The sequence below is a fragment of the Colius striatus genome, chromosome 1, assembly GCF_028858725.1.
Source record: "Colius striatus isolate bColStr4 chromosome 1, bColStr4.1.hap1, whole genome shotgun sequence".
Classification (NCBI taxonomy): domain Eukaryota; kingdom Metazoa; phylum Chordata; class Aves; order Coliiformes; family Coliidae; genus Colius; species Colius striatus.
In genome coordinates this window covers 92428185-92453048 of record NC_084759.1, presented here as the reverse complement: position 1 = coordinate 92453048, position 24864 = coordinate 92428185, and the positions used below count along the sequence as shown (strand labels likewise).

General features: G+C 41.2%; 1 protein-coding gene across 2 annotated transcripts in view; it reads left to right on the top strand.

The window, feature by feature from the left end:
* The window catches only part of IGSF5 (immunoglobulin superfamily member 5), a 34656-nt gene extending 27023 nt beyond the window's left edge, over nt 1–7633 (top strand). For both annotated transcript variants that reach the window (XM_061988629.1, XM_061988628.1), the window contains one exon: nt 7037–7633. In XM_061988629.1, coding sequence (XP_061844613.1) covers nt 7037–7105 — 69 coding nt within the window. In that variant the 3' untranslated portion in view covers nt 7106–7633. The remainder of the gene's footprint in view (nt 1–7036) is intronic.
* Nucleotides 7634–24864: the final 17231 nt, after the last annotated feature.

Sequence of the window (24864 nt, the reverse complement as noted above, 5' to 3'; positions counted from 1 at the left end):
CCTGCAGCCTTTCCTCATAAGAATGATGCTCCAGTCCCCTTATCATCTTGGTGTCCCTTCTCTGGACTTTCCATGAGTTCCCTTTCTTTCTTGAGCTGGGGAGCCCAGAACTGGACACAGCATTCATTCCAGATGAGGCCTCACCAGGGCAGGGTAGAGAGGGTATGTTCAGGCAGCTTCACAGTGAGAATGACAGTGTTGTGAGTAGGGACTTACAGGAGACTAGATTCACAAGCATAGGGCTCCTGCTTCAAACACAAATGTAGGAGTAGTTCTAGATGTCAAATGCTAGGTTAGGTGGCCTAGGAAGTCTCTTGCAGCCCAGTGGCTAGGGAAACATTGGAATCCTTCACAGACATATAGCATAAAGTTGAATCGAGTTGTCCTTGGACAAAGCTTGGTATGAGTCTGTTATGATGGCTTCTAGCTGCATCAGTAACTGCACAAGTTCTTGAAAAATATCAAGAGACAATATAGAGGTGAAAATCGTTTATGTTTTCCTCATATTGGAAGACTATGGCCTGTGAAGACAAACTACTGCTCAGTTTGAATAGGACTCTTCAGTGTAATGTGATGGCTCCATCTTGTAAATGAAGGAGCCTATAGAACTTGATGAAGGTTTACCTTAAATTGTGGATTTGAAGTCCGTGATTTAAATTTATGGAATTATGTACAACCATAGTAAAACATTTTGCAGACCAAAAGAAAAAAAGTTTTTCTTTTACGTTCATTACCTTCCCCGTTATCTGCATAATAGAAGTTGCCTGACAAAAAGTGTTACTGGATGCATTCTAATAAAGTTCAGTCACCACTGTTGCCACTGTATTTTACATGCGATGCTCTTTTGTTATATTTCTTCTTGAGTAGGAGAAAGCAAATGGCAAGCCATTTAACTATTTGATGATTAGTGCTGAATCAATTAATTTCTTCAGAAATCGCCTGCCTTTCTGCCATTGTATCTTCTAAGCACAGAAAAGTTTTGTTTCCCAGTTGACTTTCCCTGCCTGGATACTGGGAACATTCCTAAAGGATTTTCATCTTTGCTCTTCTGAACTTTTTAATGAAAAATAGGGGATAAAAAACTATGAGGAAGAGAAGTTATCCAGAGATTTTTTCCATAGTGAAAGAGGTCGTAAAGAAGTGAACTCCAGCAAATTGCCTCTCTCTCCCTGGGTAATCAAGAAAAATGAGCAAATGTCCTTGTAGTGCTTCTGTGGAGGTCAGGAAGGAGAGAAGAACCCGAGTTCTCCCTAAGGAGCAGGCTGAGGAAAAAGCGAGGGGCCCATCTACTGATGGAAAGCACCACACAGACTAAAGCCATGTCTCTCTACCTCTGCAAGGTGAAAGAAGATTTCTATGATTGGCTTCCTTGTTACCCTCTAAGATCAGAATTAAGCACAGGAAAAAGGCCAGAAAATAACAGGCCCATGCAGGCAAAGTTTAAATGGAGAGTTTTAAAATGTAAAAAAAGCTCATGGGTGTGGGGGTGAGATGAAAATCAGGGCAATCACAGAGAATTAAGATTTTTCAAGTTTGCAGTTTGACTGGATAGAGGCAATCATACCTGCTGCACAGCCCATTCCTCCCACTGTCAGGAGAAAACTGGATGGAAAGTTCCAGCACAGGTCAGAGGCAGTAGGTAGTCTCTCTGAGGATATCAGCTTCAGATTTGATCTCTTCTGTTCCACATGTGAAAAGTTATAATTTAAAATTATTTGAGAGATTAAGGGAGAGTTTGTATCACAGGCTCTATTTTCTCATACATCCTTGCCTGTGGGCCCAATCAGGTTACAAAGCCTGAAGTGACTGGTGTGTCTCATTGTAAAACAGAAAATCAGTTAGGTCAGCTATTGGCTGTTCAAACTCTTTGAATCAGAAACTAATGCAAAACATTCACAGAAGATAAATGTTGCCCAGTGATTGCACTGATCAATTCACAACATAAACTAAAGGTTTGGCAAATAATTTTAAGGAAAAGTAATACCTCAGCAAAGAAGAAGGAGGGGAAGAAAAGGTGTGTGAGACATTTTAAAAATGATGAATATCGAACTAAATTATTGAGCTGAGGGAAAAATTACCAGCCACTGGAAGAAGAGGCTAGGAACATCAGTCAGGAGTTCTGGAAGGTCTTAATTCTGATTACATTAGCCAAGAAAAGGTCAAATGGAGAGTAGAGTTACAGGCTTCTGTTTAATTGCATATTTTGTTACTGTCAGCGATGGGAGGAGAGTGACCCTTGCTCCTCATCCCAGGGCTGAGCTGCAGGCCAAAAGGGACTTGGGGACCAAGCCTCGCTCTGAGGAGGCCATTTTTCATGCTCTGACCCATTGCACAGAGCTCCTTCCAAAACCCAAGTGCAATGAAGAGCATCCCTAACCTCGGCTTTAGCAGATTTTGTGGCAGTTGCACAGGTAATTTATCTTAAAAGAGGGCCCTAGGGCCAGTTCTGCCACATCCTGAGTGCCGTCTCCAAGGAACTGCCTTTTTTTCAAGTTCCATTGATAGAAAAGGAACTCTAAGGACTCAGTATCTTGTGGGACTGGGCAATGTCCTACACAAGCTTCATAATCAGTCCATTTAATATGCCATATCACATGCCCCTGTGATAAATCAGAAGAACATTTCGTAAGAGAGAGCAAGTGCTCATTTAGACTGGGCCAGATTCATCCCTGATGTAATTCAGCTGACTTCAGCACAGCTACAGGAGGCTTGCACTTGCCATCACAGCTGTGCTCCTCCAATCCAGAGTGAGTCATGGCTCCATTAATGGGGAAGGATCTATTTTTCTTCTTAACTACCCCAAATGGCACTCTATAAACTGGAAATATTATTTAGTTGTGGTTGTGGTTTTATACTGGGAAGGAAATGAATGATGGATTGCAGCTCCATTTATTGCACTGTATATAACTGCTCCGTCTCTAAGGATTGTTTGAAAAGAGAAATTAAGCTATCAAAATCAAATTAGAAGGTCAATAAAATAGAAATATAGATCAATGTCATCAAATAATTTTACTCCTGCTGATCAAATGTGCTATAGAGTATGTCATGTTGTGATATTCATTGGTCAGCATATCTTGATTAAGAGGAAAATATATATTGATGATACAGATACAGAAAAAGAAAGTTCAGTTTATAGTATTTTTCCAATTGTCTGTGGAGGAAAAGGGAAGGAGTGAAGTTATGTGGGTGGGATTAACTTACGAAGAAATGTGATGGAATTTCCAGACTGTATGTCTAATGATGGACAGGGAGATGTGCTGAGTGTATGAAAAATCGACAGGACAGATCTGATTTGCTATTTGAAGCAATAGCATATATGAATTATTTTGAGGGTGTCCAGAACTTTTGGGCATGTATTTTCCTGTAAATTAAGTGAATTTGGACTGAGGGAAGGGAGGAAAACAACCTTCAGAAAGAAAAAGCTCTGCCTCCCTGATTTTTCATTCTAACAGCCAAGTCTGTGATACATCCAGACACATTTACAAGTACTCCTACCACATTAATTCCAGCAATCTGTTCTAATGCAGTTAAACTTGGATATTTTTTTTTTTTTTGGCTGGTTAATAGCAAGCAAAGCCTTCAGTTTATCACACAGTCAGTGTCTGAGGAGCTGCCATCTGTCAAATCAATTTAGAGATCGGAGCCCTGTTTCATAATGCCAGATGTGTGTTTGTCATTCGTAACACCAATGTCATATGGGTTGCAGAAATGACTACAACATACTCTTAATAGCAGAAGTCCTTCTTTCATTGAGTAAAGATCAGTATTCAAAACGTCGCTGAAGGATTCAACCCCGAAATCAGCTCACACACACACACACAAACATTTTAACTTCTGATTCATCCATAGATTGATATCTCTCTTTGTCTGGCTGAAGAGCTGGAAGAGATGGAAAGATTTGGGCATCTGTTTCCAGATGAAACAATAAACTATGCAAAGCTTTCCCCAGTATAATAGTCCCTTTATAGTAACCCATATAAAAAGGCAGGTTGATAAGTCAACAGGCAGGCTTTGAAACATGTGATTGTCAAATATCCATGGTTAACTAGATGTCAAGTTGGCTATAAAGAGATTTAAAACTGTGTAAAAGTAGTGCTGATGATACTGTATCCTTACTGAGAGAGGACTGCCTGAGAAACTCACTCCTGTAATGTTGGGCTGTCCAATGAACCACTAGAGCTGTCTTTTTTTTTTCTCTGATGTGTAGGATGCAATGAATAATGTAACTATTTCTTCCTAGACTAGCACTGGCAGGACTAGTAGAGCACTGAATTAATCTGAAGAAGAAATAATTTCAAAATCAAACCCAAGTAGAGGCTCTAGCAGCTGTAGCATATCAGGATGTAAATAAGAAGGTTGTTGTGGTCCTACTCCTTTTCATTTTGTATTTGTAATGTGTTGTATGAGGTCTTCTGTAGCATGAGAAAATGAGTTTTAGTTCACTGACTGGTAGCCAGCAACCTCCATTTCAGTGAAGTTATATCCAGTGAGCTGCAACCTCAGTGAGGCTATGCTGCTTTAGAGAAAGCTCCACAGAAAATGGGCCAGTACACAGCATGAGTTGATTGAAATTCATGAAATTATTCATTAATTGCTATCAGAGCACAGTGAGAATAAAATATAAGAAACTCAGGGCATGTGCTTTAAAGGAAATAAATATGAAAGGCCCAGCAGGACAGAGGCAAACCATCGTGGGCACAGTCCCCAACCCAGGAGCAAACTTGCTGTTCGAATCCTCCTTTGGTGGTGAGGAGAGGTGGCATGGCAAGGCAGGGGCTGGAACGGTTCATTCTTGTAGACAAGAATTTTAAAGCAACAGAGGCACGCTTGGGTTATATTTTACCCAGAGCTGTCAGGGAAGAAAAGGACAGTCTAAATCCAGCCAGTGAAAGTCCTCTGACTCCCTCCTGTTCAAAATCACATGCAACCCCAAATCTCCTGCAGTATTGTCTACTAATGGCCATAGAAACTGCCTCTTTCAATAGCATTACTGGATGAACTTTCTGATTAATATCTTTTTTTCCTTTAGTAAATCTGGGTACGATACACTCTTTTTGTGCAACTGTACTCAGGGAAATATTTCCACCTTACTATTTTGCCAAACATGAGATTCAAATAGAGACCTATTTCAAGAAGATTCAGAGATACTGTTCATTGAGGTACTCTTAGACCCCCTTTAAAACTTTCTGATTGCTCAGTGTGCTACCTAGCTCAATATTCTTTATACTCAAAGGACAGTCCACAATATCTGGGAATACTTGCTTTCCACAAATATAACATGTGCCTTCAGTCTTTTTCAGGTTTGTTTTTTTTCCCCCTCCATTCTACTTGTAATTTTTTAAATTTTGTTTTGAGGGGAACAGTAGCAGAGAGTTTCTCAAAACCTCTGTCCTAGTGAGAAAGCCTGCCATAACAGACCTGTAACTGGAAAATCAGGAAATGCCAAATAACCGTTCTGCCATAAATTGAGCAAACCTATATACTAATCTCCAGGACAATACAGGCTGGAGGAAACTTTTGATGTGCTCTGGGAAGTACGGAATGATGTCTCTGCCAAGCACCAATAAGGTCTTTGCACTGAACTGCAAGAAATTAAGTGCAGCAAAGAGATCTTGGTAAAGGTCTCTTGAGCAGACACAGGCTGTTACTTCCCAGAGCACTTCTCCTCTCTGCAGAAATAAACAGTAAAAAAGGGTAAATTTAGAAAACAGCAGTATGTTCTAGCAACAAAAAGGCAGGAGGAGGGGGGAGGAGAAAGAGAGTTGTGTTTAAAACAGAAGGCAGCTGTCTTATGAAATGTTTCTAGGATAGTTATATTTATCCCACGGTTTTCCTTGAGGTGCTGGGACTCATTAAATACCAGAGACATGTTGTCCACATTTGTTATCTAACATTTTCCTCTATGGCTTATTCAATAATGTATATGTACCAAATGCATTATTTAAGATGTTTAATACTGGAAGGATACCAAAGCGATACAGATTGTATATGATTAATGTTCCAGAAACAAACCACAAGAAGATTGGTCAATAGTGAGGAACCAGCTTGGGCTTGATAAAAAATTCCACTGGGAAGAACAGTGAAAGTTCCATTAGTTTCCAAGGGCTTGAGACCAGGTGTGGAAGCTGCAAGGAACAGCAGACAGCAGACAGCATCTACTTGAAGGCAGATAAAGCCAACACTGGGGCTGGCTGCAGGAAATCACTTGACTGTAGTGTTTCATTTAGGAAGCTATGGGAAGATACATATTTCCAACTTTGGAAGAAATTTTCATTCCTTAGAGAATTTCTTTGCAATTATCTATGCAAGGTCTCACTAGTACATTTAAATACCCAAAGTCTGTGATTTTTTGATGCATTTGAGAATGAATTTTTCTTTGACTTTTCCTCTGCAATGAGATTTTGTAAGAGTGCATAAATAATTAGGACTGGAAATCCACAGCTCTAATTTCAAATTGAGGATAAGGTTTTCAAAACTGCTGAGCCTTTGCCCTACACTGATCCCACTGGGGTCGGTTTGAGAACAGGCTGCTGTCAGTGGAATCATGCCAGTCATGGGAACTTTAAAAAAAGTCTGCCTTGAACAAACACCATGATGCTGAGAGTGGTCTTTCAGATACAGGAAATACTGGCGTGCTTATTGTTTCAAGCTCTAATGTATTTGGAACACAATGTCAGATGTTAAGTTTTTCTTACATCTTATTGGATAGTTTATTTAACCAGAGGAGAAATGCCCAATGTCATGTTTTGGTTAAAGGAATACAGGCTGCAGAGATACACAAGAAGTTCTCAGATAGTGTAAGACCAATTAATGAATTCCCAGAACCGCCATCAGGGTGCTTCACATTCAGCTTTTGTTTTGTTCTGCTGTTCATTCTTTCCTTTGCATTTGGATTTTGAGTGGGTTGCTAATGATAGAGGTTTCATGTTTTGGGGTGAGGGTTTGGCAGGTAACTTCCTGAGGGCACTTGTGGGACTGCTTTTGATATGGTCTTTTTTTCTTTTTTAGATCAGTAACTGCTTTTACTCTCCCATAGGTGCAACCTCAAAGACATAGCAATTATCGGATCATCCCAAAGAAAATTAGAAACGTGACACTTGTTTAGGATGTACTTCTTCGGGAAATTTCTCTATCAGTTGCATTTTACACATTTGGATGGCTTCCTGCAACAGAGAAAGGTTAACCTCAGTTCTCTCGGTTTAAACTATAACTTATTTTTCTTTTTGTTTTTCCCTCAATGTAATGAAATAAAACTGTGACCTTTACAATGTAGTGTATGTCAGAATCTCAGCAAAATAGTGGACATAAGTGACAGCCTTAACTTCAGAAGCAATTAATTTGATGGGACTCTACAAGAACAAGAATCTATTCTTTGGGTCTCAAGGAAATCAGCAAAACTCCCATCAGAGGGAAATATTAAGTTATCCACAGCAAGATCAAGGACTGGAACCACAAGAGATTTATCAGTTCAGAAGAACTGTTTGATAATAATAATGGTTAATATGATGTGTACTGCTTTTTTAATACCATGTATGTACAAATGATCACCTCAAGCTTATAGATCAACATTTTTTCCCGTTTCCATTCTGTAATAAAATCAAGGGAAGTTTTCATGAGGGCTGTTTCAAAATTTCTCACAAAGCTATCTTTGGATCAGAAATGAATTTTTTTCATTTCAATGCATACTTTTGTTAATTGTATTTGTCTTACATCTGATGTTCCAGTTTTAAATAAAACCTAATCATCCACGTGCCAAAAAACACCTTATTTTGATTGAAATATAAAAATCTTAAGCTGAAAATGGGGACTTGAAACTCCTGACTTTTAAGAGTTGTTGCTTGAATGCTTTATATCTCTGTTCTACTTGTGGGGTGAGTTTGGCAGCCAAATGACTTTGGTCACAGCAAATGATGGCTCCTGCTATTCCTGCTGGACCCTGTTTCATCAAGAATAAAGTTGATAACAACCACAGGATATGAGCTTTAGCTAGACAATCTTGTCAGTAGAGCATGGACCCTATGTGTGCCTTCCCAATCTAAAAATTATATTTTCTAGATGAAATGTTTGTCTGAAATTTCATATTTTGTAACAACAAGCTTATTAGCTTTTCTACAAAAAGGCAAACGTCTTCCGGAAAAACAAGTTATTTTCAGTGTACTTGCCTCTCTACCCACTCAAAGCATTCTGAATTATTCAGTGTTTTGCATGTTAATCTTTTGTATGAACCAATGCAGGTGCTCTTTGAGTGCAGAAGGAAGCTGCAACGAAGAGTCACTTTCAGTGGCAGTCTGTGCAACAAAATGAAGAAATTTGAAACCTGGTCTCAGGAAGAAGAAGTTGTTTTGCATGTTTAGGTTTGGCTTCTCATTAAGTTGTGACAGATTTTGCACCACTAGTCACATTTTCAATCAGTCTGTCAGAACAAGTGCTAAGACCAATTCATGGTCTGCCATATGCAAGTGTATACAAAGCTGTTTTAAATTCTGGCCTTCTACACTCTGTCTTGTTTGGTTAAGGAGGAGCTTTGAAATGCTGAATGCAATTGCACCAGCACCATGATATGTAAATAGCTGTAGAGTTATACAGAGAAAAATATAAGCAATTTACATTGAAGAATATGGGGGTTTTTTCCCTTGAAATAACCATGCACTGACAGAAACATCTACCTTATTTTGATACTAGTGTTGGTATTGTTGTCATCTGCTTACTACTACAGCTTGGTGTAACTTGAACACATACAAGAATCCATTTTATTAGAGGAATGTCTATGGCATGAGAGACAGGCCCTAGGGTAACACCAGCTTGTGACTTGGAGATAAAAACCATGGACCTTTGCCTTTCTGTGCATATACATGGTTAACAAGACTTCAGGTTGTCAGAAAAGTAACCCTGTGGTACAAAAACAAGACTGCACTGAGGCAACAGTTTCCCAGCAGAAAATGTTGATTCCTCAGGACATATTTTAAAAAGGAAACAATCTATATTCTAGTGTTTCTCTCAAAGCCCTTACCTTCAATATTTTTTGGTAACATATTAAGCAGCCAATCTAGAAGTGAAGAAAATATTTTCTCCAATTAGTCTACATCCTTCCACATTAGTAAAAAAAAAATAATTATGCTGAAGATATGGGAAAGGTGACATATGGTCTAAGCCAACAGACAAACTCCTGTACCACTAGTATGGTGCCTTCCATACTGGGGAGTCTCCACTGAGATTTCCACACTGTGCTACCGGATGCTCAAGGCTCTCTAGAGGACATCAGCAGTGTTTCTCAAAATGGTTTTCAGGATGTATCTGGGCAAAACCACCTTCTGGCACTGCTGCTGAGTGAATGAGCTGATGTGAGACCCTTAATCTGAGAACTATGTGGGAGCCTCCTTCCCTGCTGACAGCTCCAAGCTGTCACAGTCAGACATCTGGAGCGTGCAGCTAGGTCACTGTCCATCCATGCATCTTGCCTGGGAGCTGGGAAGTGCTCCAGTATGCCATGCTTACTGTCGTGGTTTAGGCCCATCAGGGAACAAAGACCACGATTAGCCTCAAGTACCGAAGAGGCTGAGAATTGCTCGAGGGCAGGGAGGGCTTAATTGCCGCTTAAGGTCCAGGACAAAACAGACCAGGCTACTCGGTTTGGGGAAGAAAACAGAAAATAATTTAATGCAACATCAACTAAAACATACCCCGAAAAAAAACCCCAAAACATAACCAAAACGAAACAACACAGAGTAATACATCAATGGAAAGTCCAACCAGCCTTTTTAAGAACACCTTCCCGCCACACCTCCCCTCTTCCCGGGCTCAGAGCCCTGATCCCGGGGTTTTTACCTTGCCCCCCCCCGAACGGTTCGGGGGGTCAGGCAGTGGAGGTCTCAGTCAGTCTGCTCCCAATAGCTTCTGCCGTCTGTCCCTCCTCAGGACGGGTGAACTCCACACCAGTCCTCCCTGCAAGTCCGTGGGGTAACTCACACACACAGCAGCCCTGCACGGGCTGCTCTGACGTGCACCCATTCCAAAGGCTGCAGCTCCTCTCTGCCTCTCGTGTGGGGCTGCTCTGCGACGTGCAGGCTCTCCAACACGGCCTGGGCCATGGCCGTCTCCTCACACAGTCCCTCGCCCGTCCGGGCTCACTCACACGGAGCTGCTGGTGGCTCTCAGTCCTGCCACGGATCTCCACAGGTTTCAGGGGCACAGCTTGCATTCTCGCCACGGCTTGCAGAAGGGTCTCCGGTCTACTGCTCCTCCTTCCTTCCTCCTCTGGCTGAAGGGTCCGCGTGGTCGCCTCCATCTTGTATCACTCTTACACCTCCCGCCTCACATTTCAAATTCCCGTCCCCTAAATAGTGATCGCAGAGGCGCCAGATTGGCCCAGGCGGGCCGGAGGTGGGTGTGAACCCAGGAGCCGGGGGAGGGTCCGCAAACTCTTTACCGGGTCTTCACTGCAACCCGCTCCCCCTGTTACTAAGCCAAAAGCTGCTCCTTGCTAAACCAGAACACTTACCTTGGGAACCACTTGCTAGCAGATGATTGCTGGCGCACAACGCATAGCAGCAATGGGAATTACACCCCAATGACTGCATGTGCCACTGTCTCAAACAAAGCTTTTTCACACAAATAGGTACCACAACCGTGGAAACGTGCACATTATCCAAAATCTGGAGCTAATTTCCTCCTGCTAACTGCAAGAGTGCATCCCACACGGCTATGGTGTACTCTTAACAACATTAGCATGAGGTTAAAAATTCTTATGGTGTCCTTGAAATTTATAGTTGGGGGCATTTGTATGCTTCCAGATTTATTTTCTTCAGGCATTTTATACAGCCTGTATATCTTTTGCAGTACTAGCTGTTACTTCTGTTTGCAAATAGAGCTCCACAAATAACAACACATAAAATATAGAGACAGTTTTTAGCACAGAAAGAATAGAAAATAAGCAGACACTTTCAGAAGACACAGTAGACTAAAAATATTGAATTTCAGGCACTTCATGGCGACACCAATATTTTGTACATATGCATATTGATTTATAATTACGACTTGAAAGACATTTTAGTAATCTAGAAATAGCTATTTTTTTACTGCACACAGACTGTGCACAGTTTGACAGTATAAAACCCTTCCACATTTTCTCACAAAATGCTCTGATTTGAATTCCATACACGTATATTTAGGGAAAAATGCATTCGAGATAAATGGTATTTTGTTCTACAGTAAGATTTCCTGAAGCTGTCTCACCAGTTTTATATTTCACAGAAAATTCAGGTTACTTTTTATACAAAGCCACTTAAAAATAACACTGGCTTCATGTGGAGATTTCTTTTTTGCAGCAAAAAAGCACCTCAGGTTTGTGTGGGCTGAGCGGAATCAACAGATGAACTCTCACTGAAGGGTACTCACAATATTGACTAAACGTTTGGTTTCTTACTGCTCTGGTTGAATAGAGCTTCTATTTTCATTATTTGTTTAGTAGAATATATAATAGGTGGTGCTGCTACCCTAAAATCCACTGTTCTTGTGAATTTGGGCGTTCCAGCAATAGAGATGGGAAGCCTTTGGTTACTGGTCTCACTGTTGCTTTCCTGAATAGGATTGTGCATGATTCAGGAAGGACATAGCTTCCTTCAAGCTTCCTTAGCAGAAGCTCCTGGAAAACCAGTGGATAATCTCATGAAAATGTTGCAGATAAATCATCTCGTTACCCTTCACTCTCCACCCAAATAGATCTTGCCTGTCTAATATGGCATCCACCCTCACCTCTCTCTCCCTGAATTTCTCTGAATCCCACACCGACATTCCCAGACCAAAACTAAAATGAACTCAGTGGCTTCAAGATAACTGTGCAAGTAAATTTAAACAACTAGTATAGACCAAAATGGTCTCATATGGTCAAGTTATGATAAAAAAATCCCTCAATCCTATCTGCCAAAAGGAGACCATAGAATCATCGAATCATTTTGGTTGGAAAAGACTTTTAAGATCATTAAGTCCAAACACTAACCAAACACCACCAAGTCCATCACTAAACCATGTCCCTCAGCACCTCATCTACATGGCTTTTAAATATCTCCAGGGACGGAGACTCCACCACTTCCCTGGGCAGCCCATTCCAATGCTTAACAACCCTCTTGGTGAAAATCTTAACGTCCAATCTAAATCTCCTCTGGTGCAACTTGATGCCATTTCCTCTTGTCCTATCACTTGTTACTTGGGAGAAGAGACCAAACCCCATCCCCCACCTCACTATAACCTCCTTTCAGGTAGTTCTAGAGAGTGATCACATCTCTTCTTCAGCCTCCTTTTCTCCATGATAAACAACCCCAGTTCCCTTGGCTGCTCCTCATCAGACTTGCTCTCCAGACCCTTCACCAGCTTCACTGCCTGTCTCAGGACACACTCCAGCACCTTAACGTCCTTCTTGTAGCGAGGAGTCCAAAACTGAACACAGTATTCAAGGTGCAGCCTCACCAGTGCCAAGTACAGTGGGACAATCACTTCCCTGTTCCTGCTGGTCACAGTATTTCTGATGCAGGCCAGGATGCTATTGACCTTCTTGGCCACCTGGGCACACTGCTGGCTCATGTTCAGCTGGCTGTCAAACATTGCTCCCAAAACACCTTTGTCATCTTAGTGGTCTTTTTCTGAACAGCCTCCAAAATCCCTTCGAAAGATGAGACTGAGAATTGAAATTCATAAAACCACTTGATATGGAGGAGCACGCTCTCAGTAGATGTGACTTTTATGATTAGACTTTCCTCCTACTCACCACAATTGACTCTTGTTCCCCAGGCTATAAACTACCTGTCTCTTCTCCCCCTTAGGTGACAAGCAGCTTCATTTAACTTTCTCTATCTCTCACTTTCCTCCCTCTTTACCATCCTTTCTCCTCCACAGCTACCAAGTATCTTTTCTTTAAACAAAGGCCTAATTGATACATACCTAATTAACATTTGAGCATTTGTTCTCAGCTTGCATTTAGCTCTGAAAATTGCTGCTCTTATTGCAGACCTGAATAAGGGCTGGCATACCTGAAAGTTTGCCTAATATTTCCAGCAATACCAGCTGATCCAATAATACATACTGCCTCTACTTGCAAACTTTCTCCAGCCTATGAATATACACACACTGACAGCTCTGTATTTCCATCATCCCACCTGCCGGGACTTCAGGAGGAAACTATGCAAATCTCAACTGACCTTCCTGAACTGCTGTTGGGGAAAACTGAAAAAAGAAAGTAAGAGAAGCAAAGTCTGGTCAGCACTAACCGGTATGCACCAAACCTCTTCAGCCATTGGAAAAGTTGACTGTGTTGTCTTGAAGGTGAGATTCTATCTGAACACTCTGCATTGCTACAGCCTGTAGCTCTGAATGGGGCTCTTGTCCTTCTGCCCTGGGGAATTCAGTTTTCTCTTACCCGTTCCTCACCCTGCTCTCTGTTCTTTGGATGGTGCAGGTTGGTAACAACTCTTTTACATTATCCTAGAAATCATGGATTAATTATGATAGATTAACACAGAGTTATTTAAATGAATATGGATATTTGCTGGCCCAGAGGAATATTGTAATAGCTGTTCCTTTTCAGTTGAAAGAATAAATGTCTGTGAGCTTCCAGTGTCAGTCAGCCTCTCATAGCAGAACTCACGTCACACAGATGTTATTTATATTGTTTATTTTCTGCTGTGGTATGATCACTCCCTCAAATTAGGTTTACACTAAGTGCTTTTTTAAAAAAAATTATGTTCCAGCAAAACACTCTGTTTGTTTTTGTTTTGGTGAACGAATGCCAAAATCCAGGGAAAACAATACTGAGATGTTTTTATTAGAGAAGCCACCCAGATCCATCTCAGTTCTGTCTCCAAGTCATTAGCTTCCCATCACAAAAAGCCCAGGGGCTTTCTCTGACCTTGGATCAGCTCATCTATGTCATTGATCCTCTTAGTTGCAGTGACTTTCCAGTCTGATACTGATGCTGTGGGCTCAGCTCTGCTTGCTTGGACCATGTGTTCGGGCACGCTGGGTATCTCTGATGCAAATACCAGTGTTGCTACCAACCATTTTAAACCTACTGTGAAAGGATGAAGGGAGAATCACGGGTCAGAACTCCTGCCTCACTCTTGCCTGTCTTTCGGAGATGGTGACAAATACAGTCTGTCTTTCCTGGAGGGGAAAGGATTCAGAAGGTGCTATGAGCTGCCAGGTGTGGGACTGTTCCATTCCACTCTTCACAGACATAGAGTTTCATTTGGATATTATCCTAGTGTCTTTCCAAAGGATAGGCAAAAAATCTCCATTGCTGAGGCAACATATTTATTTGGGTTTACTACAAAGCTATAAAATTTGTTAAAATGAACACTATGCCCTTTAGGCTTGTCTCGGCATTTCTCTTGCACGGGTCACCATCTATGCAGAAACCAGTAATCTTTATGATTGCTGGTCCACACCAAAAGAGAGGTGGGGCAGCAATTGCTACTTGAAAATTAGTTTTATGTATTCTGGGTTGCATTATTCTATACATAGCAGCTGGGAGCTTCTTTAGCTTGGAGGAGAGGAGACAGAAGGGTGACTTCATTAATGTTTACAGATACATAAAGGGCAGATGTCAGGAGGATGGAGCCAGGCTGTTCTCGATGATGTCCAATGACAGGACAAGGGACAGTGGGTACAAGCTGGAACATAAGAGATTCCAAAGAAACACAAGGAAGAATTTCTTCACTGTGAGGGTGACAGAGCAGTGGAACGGCTGCTCAGATGGGTTGTGGAGTCTCCTTCTCTGGAGACATTCAAAACCCATCTGGACAAGTTCCCGTGTGACCTACTCTAGGTGGTTCTGCTCTGGCAGGGAGGGTTGGGGATCTTTCAAGGTGCCATCTAACCCTTAAGATTCTGTGATTCTGTGAAAACAGAGACTATTCTGGTAAAACACAAACAGCAGTTGTTTTTGTGGAGATCTGTGTCTTGGAAATTTACAAGGCTGCTCCCTGATCCTCTGAAGACATCCTCAGTAAGATCTATATTATCAGCCGAGGCCTTTGATGCTGTGTGTCAGGGAGGTGGTACCTCAGCCTGGGCTCAGAAAAGACTTTACATTTTACATTGCTTCATAGTCTCCATTTGCAAAATGAACAACTCAGGATAGAGATGTGTTGCCTGTGCCAAAATATCAGAACTCACTGGGGACACATCCAAGCTGGTAGAAAAACAGTTACTTTCCCCTGCTCCTTTTATCTGTTGCCAGAGTGGAGGACAAACCCAGAAGAGTGACAAGAGTGGGACTGCTGATCATCAGTCCTCATGCCTGGTAGTGGGACAACGTGCCAATCCCTGAACGGAATGGAGCAAAATACATTGAATAGCTGTAACTGCAAAACAGGTTAAAATTAACCCTTTCCTCCCTAAAATTATATGTGATGGTTACATGATGGATGAAGTCATACTGGGGCTATAGCTGAATTATGCAGTCCCTTAAAGCATAAGTCAATGTTTTACCATAGCGCTGTGCTCCTGTGACATGGTGTCATAGTGTTCTGGCAGAAGAAACAGTGCTTGAGTATAATCTACTGAAACATCAGCAATATGAACAGAAGACCTAGCTACTGATTACTTTTCTTTTTAAAATCCTGAAAGAATTGTGTCATTCTATATTATACTGTGCAACCAAGTTTGAGGAAATTTCATAACTTTGTATTAACTCATATATCATTCTGTTCCCTTTGTTCATGCAAACTCTTTGTTGATTTTAGCAAGTGAAGTCTATTTTAGAATTACAAGACCTTTCTTATTTGGTAGGACTACCAGAGTTATAGAAAATGTTTTCTTTCCAAGACTTCCATATTTTACTTCCCCCCCCCCCCCCCAATGTATAAAGATTGGGTGTGTGTATTAAATTTTACAAAGTACATGTACTGAAGAGAACAGAACTTTAGGATGTGTAAAGACTGGAATGTGCAAGGTAAAGAAGGAGGTGGCAGTGGTAGCACACCTATATTTCTACTGCTCTGAGCTGATACGTAATAGCTGAGGTCTTGGAAGCTCTAATGAAATGATTTAGCAATGTGCAATGTTGATAGCATTCATCAGAAGCCTGTCACATCCCTGAGTATGCCAACAACCCTCATAGCCACCTTTCTCTGTAATCCTTCTCTGCAGTCTCTTTCACCTCATATATCTAAGGGTTTAGCTGCCTGTGTTTGAGTGCTGCTTTAATATGATGATGCTGTGTAATCTTCCATCACACTTCTGTGAATACAGCTAAGTTGTGGGAAAGAGCAGTGAGAAGCCTCATTCAGGGCCTCTCTTCATGCACCCTGTCCTCCCTGGCACTGAGAGCTTGATGCCTGAGCATGTTGCCCAGGCCTTGTACCTCACTGGCCATGCCGTGGCTTCATTTGCTGGTTGGACCATGAACCTGCCTGCCACTATGGACCTGTGTCATCACCTGGGATTTTGGTTGACCTGGTGTTGGTCACTCACACTGCTCTGCTCTTTTTCCCTGTGTCCATAGGCTTGTTCCCCTTGTCATGAGGACCATGCCGTGCTACAGGCTGGGTGATGTGTGGCTGGAAAGCTGCCTAGTGGAAAAGGACCTGAGGGTGTTGGTCAACAGTCACCTGAACGTGAGCCAGCAGTGTGTCCAAGTAACCAACAAGGCAAATGGCATCCTGGCTTGTATCAGAAACAGTGTGACCAGCAGGACCAAGGAAACATTTCTGTCCATGTTCTCAGGGCTGGTGAGGCTGCATCTCAAGTACTGTGTTTGGTTTTGGGCCTCTCACTACAAGAGCGACATTGAGGTGCTGGAGTTTGTCCAGAGACAGGCAATGAAGCTGGTGAATGGTCTGGATAACAAATCTGATGAGGAGTGTCTGAGGGAGCTGGGATTGTTTAGCCTGAAGGAGGTTGAGAGGAGATGTGATCACTCTCTACAACTACCTTAAAGGAGGTTGTAGTGAGGTGGGGACTGGTCTCTTCTCCCAAGTAACAAGTGATAGGACGAGAAGAAATGGCCTCAAGTTGCACCAGAGGAGGTTTAGATTGGACATTAAGAAGAACTTTTTCACTGAGGGTTGTTAAACACTGGAATGGGCTTCCCAGGGGAGGGGTAAAGTCACCATCCCTGAAGATATTTAAAAGCCATGTAGATGAGGTGCTGAGGGACATGGTTTAGTGATGGGCTTGGTGGTGTTTGGTTTGTGGTGATCTTAAAGGTTTTTTCCAACAAAAAAGATTCTGTGATTCTATGAACCAAACACTACCTGTCCCACTGTCCCTGGCACCTTGCAAGGTGCCTACCTGGTGGAGCAGCCCCACACTGCTGCTCCTGGCACTGTGTGCTGCTGCTGGGCCCAACCTGAGCTGTGCACAGGTTCTCAGTCTCCTGGTAAACAGTCGTAAGGATTCCTCAGGTTGTAAGAAAGATTGTTTTGAAGGCAGATTAAAAAGTTTCTTTTACAGATGCTACAAACTAGGCGGATACTACATCTTCTGTAGTTTCCCACAAGGCTATCCCATCCACTCATTCAGCAACAGAGCTACTTCCAGGTTTAAGTGTAATCACATCATGAAGCAGTAAGGCACAGCATAGCCTTGCTTTCAGGGGCTCTTTCTGGACTAACCACAGCAACACATCACTCCCAAGACACATGTGGGAGCATCTTTTAACCAAATGGAGAAGCCAGGCAGTCACTCACTTTGACACATAGCATGGGAGCACAAATGGTCTACCCAGTTGTAGTAGAGGAAGGAGGCAGACAAGCCATTTGTCTGCATTAATATGTGATTTCTGAGAAACCTGTGTGTGTCAGTACAGGAAGGCCATTGCTCCTGTTGCACCAAGGCACTGCTTCTAAGCAGGTGCCTAAAGAAGCTTGCTTCTGTGTCCATAAATCTCAGTGCAACTTTTTTCCTACTGAGTAACAGCAACAGCCACCTCTGAACTGTGCAATAATATTTCTCTCCAGAAAAGTTTGCTTTTGCCTCTTCTTTGTAGGTGCTTCTTTTCTCCCCTTTTGCCCTCAGTTTATTGTCATCTCTCATAGTTTTACTTGCTTAATTAGGAAGCCAAATGCCTCAGAGCAGGTTCCTTGGTTCCTTGGCTGGCTGTGAAGCCCTGTGAGCAGCCACACAGCACCACAGAAATAATGAGGAAGGAAATCTATATCCCTTTACTCTCAGCAGCCAGACTGCTGACAAATTTTGCCCTGCATTGCAGATGCGATTCAATTATTACAATGGACCCAATCAGAAATAATTAATGAAGACTTTCTAATGAATATTGGGAAAACTATCCACTGAACCAGGGAGGTTTTCTTTCTTCTTTTGCTATATTGCTATACTCAGCAGCTTACTAGCTAATAAGTTACAAAGCTTTAGTTTCCTTAATTTCAACTGCTAATCCCTTTTGATAGGGCAGAGGTAGATACAACTGTCAGATGATTATGAAGTCATTGATGGTGCCCTGAAATGGAAACTGAAAGAAGAGCCACAAGCTATGATTACCAATTATACATTACTTAAGTCATTCCTTTGCTTGCGTTTGTTAATTTTGCCACTGGGTGAGATTTGCCTAGCGGACATCTACGTCCTTTGAGTCCTTTGTGGCCGCTTAATGCTAAAAGTTCACAGTGGGCAAGTGCGTGATGGTGCACGCCACCTCTCATTTTCTATGTATCTTCCAGGGAAGCACTGCCTTCAGACATACGCCTGGGTCACTGACTGAGTTAATTCAAAGCATCAAGTAAATAGCCTGTAATTGCAACAATTTACACGTAAGTGCTAGGCTGTAACTATACTGTTTTTCCTGCTGAAGGAGCAGAGTACTCAGCTCACGCTGCCTGAATTGATGCTATGCTGGAGAATCCATAGGTAAGAGTTCACTGACCTTGGTTTGCTCCATTTGCTGTGCTTTCTCCTTTGCAAATACAGTTGTCAAATGAATATAATTGCTAGCACAGGGTTGTTGTCTTTTTTTCCCGTCAAGGAGCAGGAGGATTTTATGAAGGCTTAAAGATCTAACTGAAAGGTCAATTGGCATAATCAACAATTTAAGTAATAAATCTATTATCACACTTTCAATATCATTACCCAATTAATGATTCCTTCCCCTGGGTTAGAATTGGCATTTCAGTGTGCATTGCATGGCAATTCTCAATAACCAGGTACATTTTTTAATGTACCTTATGGCCAAGATAATTTATAACACAAAAATTCCAAAGGACATAATGGTTACTTTGTTCTCTGGGCATCAGTCATGTCCTTCTTTAAATTATAAATGTGTATAATGGAACAAGGGGAATAAACATCTAATATGGAAATAGAATTGAGTTGGGATGTTTATGTGCTTGCACATCTTTTTGCACCATACGAACTGAAACTAGCGATAAACATACTCCGGCAATGCTGTTGGTCACAGTCCAAAATAGTTTCCTGTCTTTTGCAACAGTGAGGGAGGAAGCAGAACAGGGACAGGGAGGGAAAGGCACTTTTCAGCAGCAGAAAGCAGGAAGAAGGTGACTTTCATGTCTTCTCTGTTATTGTAAGCCAAACCAACCTCATTCATTTGAAACGATTTTGTTTAAAGACACTACATTGAAGATCAGTCTGTGACCAGATGGCAAAAGGAACCCTCATAGTGTGTCTTAGGACTGCTGAGATATTTCTACAAATACAGAAAAAAAGTACTAGAGGTAGGGACTACAGCGAGTTTATGGTATAGATGGAAACCCTCCTTCCTCATTTGAAATTTGTGTAAAAATATTTTCGTATACCTAATTCTACACCATGTGGCAACATAACTGCATTATTGACAAAGCTAATACATACACACAAGCAAGCAAAGAAATTTCCAGGCTCTAGGCCAGAATCCCTTGTACGTGGTGTCCAGAAATTAATATAAAATGGTTGCACCATGTTTCTTTATGTGGACTGTATTTCTTAGCTGTTGCTGGGGCAACATAAGCATCTCGCTGATGCTGGCCCTGCACTGATGTCGGGAACCTGATGATCTCCAGAGATCATTTTTTACCTAACTTATTCTTTGATTCTATGAAACTGTTTGAAACAAGAAACAAGGTAGATAAATGCTCAACAAAATGGCAATGTTAAAGAAGCTAGAAGAGTTTAGGCCTTTCCTAGATAAGAGATATGTTATTTAGCACCCCTCCTTTTTGCAATATCAGGTGAACTCCTCTGTTTACAGTTGCATAACATCATTAAAGTTTCAGCTTCTGAAACTTTAAATACAAAGAGATAATAAACTACATATTTAAGAGAACCTGGGATTAGATTCCATTGACCTTCACAAACTCCTTAGAGTAATTTATACAAATGAACCTACTTATTATTCATAAAACCAAAAATGCCAGAAAAAATGTAAATCCAGGACTACTACTGAATTTTGCAGCTGAGATCAAAGCTATTAAGTCCATTAGGGCCCTAGCCAGTGCTCCATTGTGCTGAGAAGTCCACTGTAGTGCCTGAACTGCTTCTAATTGACTCAAAATTATTTTCTTTCTCATCATTTGAGAGAATACGTACTGACTTTTGTTTTGGTCAAATCATAGCATACAGGATAAATGCAGGACCTCTCTATGCTTCATTGCACTAGAGCTGCACAGGCACAAACCAACTACACAAGAATGCATTAAATCTAACTATGTTTTTTTCTCCCCCTAGTCCTAGATAACACGATGCTGCTATTTTTAATTTCTGTGGAGCAGCAAGTGTTGAAGAAGTTACATGTGACCTAGCTTGCATTTTAAAGAGTGAGGATAAGAAGAAAAAACTGTAGAAACTGCATAGTGCCAGACACATAGCCTGCCAGGTTGGAATTGAGGTATCCCATGGCTTGACCTTGTTGTCACCCTCCCACATTGCCATCTGTAGAAGACTTACATCTTTTAGTGGAAGAGTTTCTGCACTAGCCCTTAGGGGTATATCCACAAAGACTAAAAAACAGCTTTCAGTGTCTCCCTTTCCCTAATCTAACTAGAAAGTTAAAGGAAAGGGAAGGTTAGAGAGAGATGCTTTGTCAGGACAGAAATCATGGTGGATAGTTATGTCCTGAAGTTCCCTTAGGGGCAACTTGTCCTTTTATGGTCTGCAGAAAGACCCCCGAGAGCCCAGCCCTTCCAAGCTCACCTTCTGATGGTGCTTTGGAAATACCACCAAAGAAAATGCTGTGAATAAAATGGCACTGCAGTGAGTCTAGGCAGAGAAACACATCTCTTTTTTGTTCATGAATCTATTTTAGAGTTATGTTGACCTTTACAAGAACCTTTACTTAATAACACCTCAATTAAAGATACTGGGTCAGAGAGAGGACACTTTCTAGCAAGGATGGAAAGTGGACAGGGCCCTCAGAAAAGTCATCAACCATTAAACTGAAATGTCACTGCTAGCCCATAGGAAATAGCTAAATGAGGTGTTATTATTGGTAACATAGACATTGTAGAAGAAAGATGAAGGAAACAGAACTAAGCATTTCTTTCTGTTACAAGCAAAGTACCTTTAGTGAGGGATTATCCATTCCCATCCAGCAGCAGAGAGTTGATTTTATTTCCATGTCCATTTTATCATTTCTTAACATAAAAAATGCAAATAATTTAATCTAAAAAGCTTCCTTCCACCACCTTAGGTCCTCAGATGCTGAACACACATAGCTATTTTTTTTTCTGGCATACTTTATGTCTTCTTTCCTTTCCATGCCTCATATTCCTTTCAGCAAACTACCCGTTGCTAAAAGGAGAGATTTAACTCAGTGGCACAGAACAGCCTGTGTTAAAGTGCCTGGTTTTGGGTCTCTGAGCATGCCCATTACTAAATGGGTATTTCTAGAAGCCAGCACAATCTGTCTCAGTCTGTTGTTGTACTTCATGGTTCAGAAATTGAAAAGTGCTGATCAAGTGTTTTCCTTGACTAGCTCAATTTCTGAATGTTAAGTAGATATCTTTACCTTGATAAATGGAAGAGATCCCTTTTTTTGTGAATAAATCAAATGTGTAGAAATAGGCCCCATTTAAAAATCAGATATGTAAGGGTCCAAAGACCCCAGAAGCTGAGGTTGAGGATTCCAAAGCTGCACCTATCAATGCATAAATATAGAGACAAATCCTTCTTTTTTATTCACCCTCTTATGTGTGAGTGCTAACAGTGACAGAGTTTTCCCCCATCAGCTAATTGCTCAGTCCTGACCCATGCCCTCACCTGATCCACCTTGCACAGCAGAGACAGACTCCTGCCCTCTAGGAAAGTGAAGAACCCCAACATGTGTTTTCATGAGAGAAAAGCAGAGATGAAATGCATTTAGGTCAGTATCCTGCAGTTTGGCAGCCACTAATTATGGATCACTTGACCTGTCGACTTCAACTTCCTTTTACTGGACTATGTTATTTGTAATTACTATCAGTATAGCACTAAAAAGGTTTCAAGGCTAAGTGGAAAGAAAGGGTTTGGATGTCTTGGCTTTTTTTTTTTTTCCCTGTAAAATGTATGGCAAAATTTGGGAGTACTGTGACACAAAGATCAAAGGTTATTTTGAAGCCTCTTCTTTATCTAAAGATGAAAAGCCAACATGACAGAAACTCTTCTGCACTTCAACTTTATGCTCTATAGAGACTCTCCCAAAAAATAAAAAAGTCCATCAGCTCCATCTGTCATGGCAGTACTGCCAGCTGGTGCACAGTGGAAGGGGTCTTACAGCACCTCCATTTTTGGTCAAACCAGCTTTTTGCAGCTGGAGTAGGAGAGAAGACTGATCCTTGGGCTTCATGCAGAGATTTATACTGACAGTGATGTTACTTTTGCAATATACTTCAGCCCCTTATAGTAGCTGGGAGCGTTCAAGATCCATTCTCTGAGCTGAATAAGAATTTAGGGAGTAAACAAATTCTGATCCTTCTGCAATGGTCAAGAGACAGAGACCCTTCTAGAAGTCTTATTTAACCCTGACATATACAGCATTTATACATAAATACATACAGATGTATGTGCAGCATACATTGCTCTCAGATAGTACTGGAAATACATTACTTCTGTAAGATGTCACTGACAATTTTGGAGAGAAAAAGTTTGATTTTTCATTTCTTTGTGTTATCCAAAGGGCACAGGAAGAGATGCCGAGCACAGAGAATTTGCCTTTAGACTTAATTTCCTGAAAGTCACTGAAGGAAGGAGTATACTTTAAACTTCCTTATCTCTCCATACTGCAAGTTAGAATTGTTGTGGATCCTTTTAATCACATTAATTCTTTTGTCTGCACAGAGATTGAAAATTGTTAACTGGTAATTATTGTGTCTTTTTACCTTTTAATTAAAAAGTTAACTGCCATGGGTAAGTGCCAAGTTACATCTGAATGCTATACATTTTCACATCCTCTGGCTTTTGCCAAACAGAGACAACTGAAGAGTCAAAACCCACAACACTCTTCAGGCTTTGAAAGGTTTTGAGAACTTGGCTTAAACTAAGAATGGCTTTCTTTACACCAAAGTTAAGGACACATCTGTGAATTACATCCTTCAAAATTCTTTGGCCAGACCAAAGAATTGACTCTTATATTTGGGTGGGATTTTTTTCTTTTTTTTTTTTGGATAGGAGATGACTCACACTGTACAGTAAGTCATGTCATGCAACTCTCTGGAGAAAAGACTCAATTTTTCCATATTATATCTGATATTTTTGTGACACCGACAGCGATAAAATTTTGTTGGAACCATTGACTCATTCCTCTTTCATGGGAACAAAGGTTAGATTGTGACAAAGGCCCTAAGGCCCAGATAGATTTTCAAAGGTATTTTGTTGTTGAAATACCTACAGCCATTAGCTTTTTAATTAAAAGGTAAACAGATATGATAATAAGAGTCAAGCCTGTGGAAACTGCCTTTTTTCTACATTTTCAGTTTTTTACTTGGGCAAATTAGCTATGTATGATATGACCAGTCATACATCATACAGTGTCTATGGCTGCGCTTGTTAAATCTATTACTATCAAGGAGCAAAACGAGGCCTATAATTACAGCATGTTCTCTGTAATTGAGGTCACGTCCCAGATCCCCTTCTATTTTCCAGTATTCAAAGGCACATGTCTTTCTGAAACAAAAGCTTTCCATTTGAAATCAACATCCTTGATTGCAGCTACAGGATAGGGGTTTTTTTTGTCTCCCAAAGTCTGTGCAAAATTGTTCCTGTGCTTTAAAAATTCATAGAGTGTAAAAGCAGCAAAAGGCGTAGGTTTCATTTCAATGTACTGACCTCCAGTGCTGGGAAACATCAGTTTTTGCAGTCGCAGTCAAAATTCAAATATACTTTACCAGAGTGGCTCTGCTCGGATGGAATATGGAATACTTTTCAAGGCACAGACCTATTTTCATTTCGATCTCTTTTTTTTTTGGGTTTGATTTGATTTGAAATGAAAATTTTGACTGAAAAATGCGGCAGCTTAAGCTGTCATCTCCCTCTGCACTCTGTAACTTCTGGAGCAATTCTGAAGCCAGTCTCCTAATAAAACCACTTCACTTGCCAGACACCCTCAAATGGTGGGATCTAAAGTGAAGCGAGATGGCACGGTTGTGCGTCATTGCCACTTACAAAGACTGGGCATACAATTAGCTCTTCAGTCACATATGCGCAACACATGGTTCTCCAATAATGCATTGCTCAGTCCTGCAGAGAAGAGCTGTCTTCAGTACCTTTGCAGAGATGAAGCCTGTGAGCCTTTCTGCTTCAGGATCCAGCTCAGATGCTCTCCTCTCTGCTGAGTCTTTCAGGTAAGTAGGAGTAAAAGGCAGTAAAATTGCAGTCATATGCCAGCAGACAAGATTGAACACATACTGAGTGCAGACTTGATGAATAAGAAGGTGATATTTTAATAGTCAATTT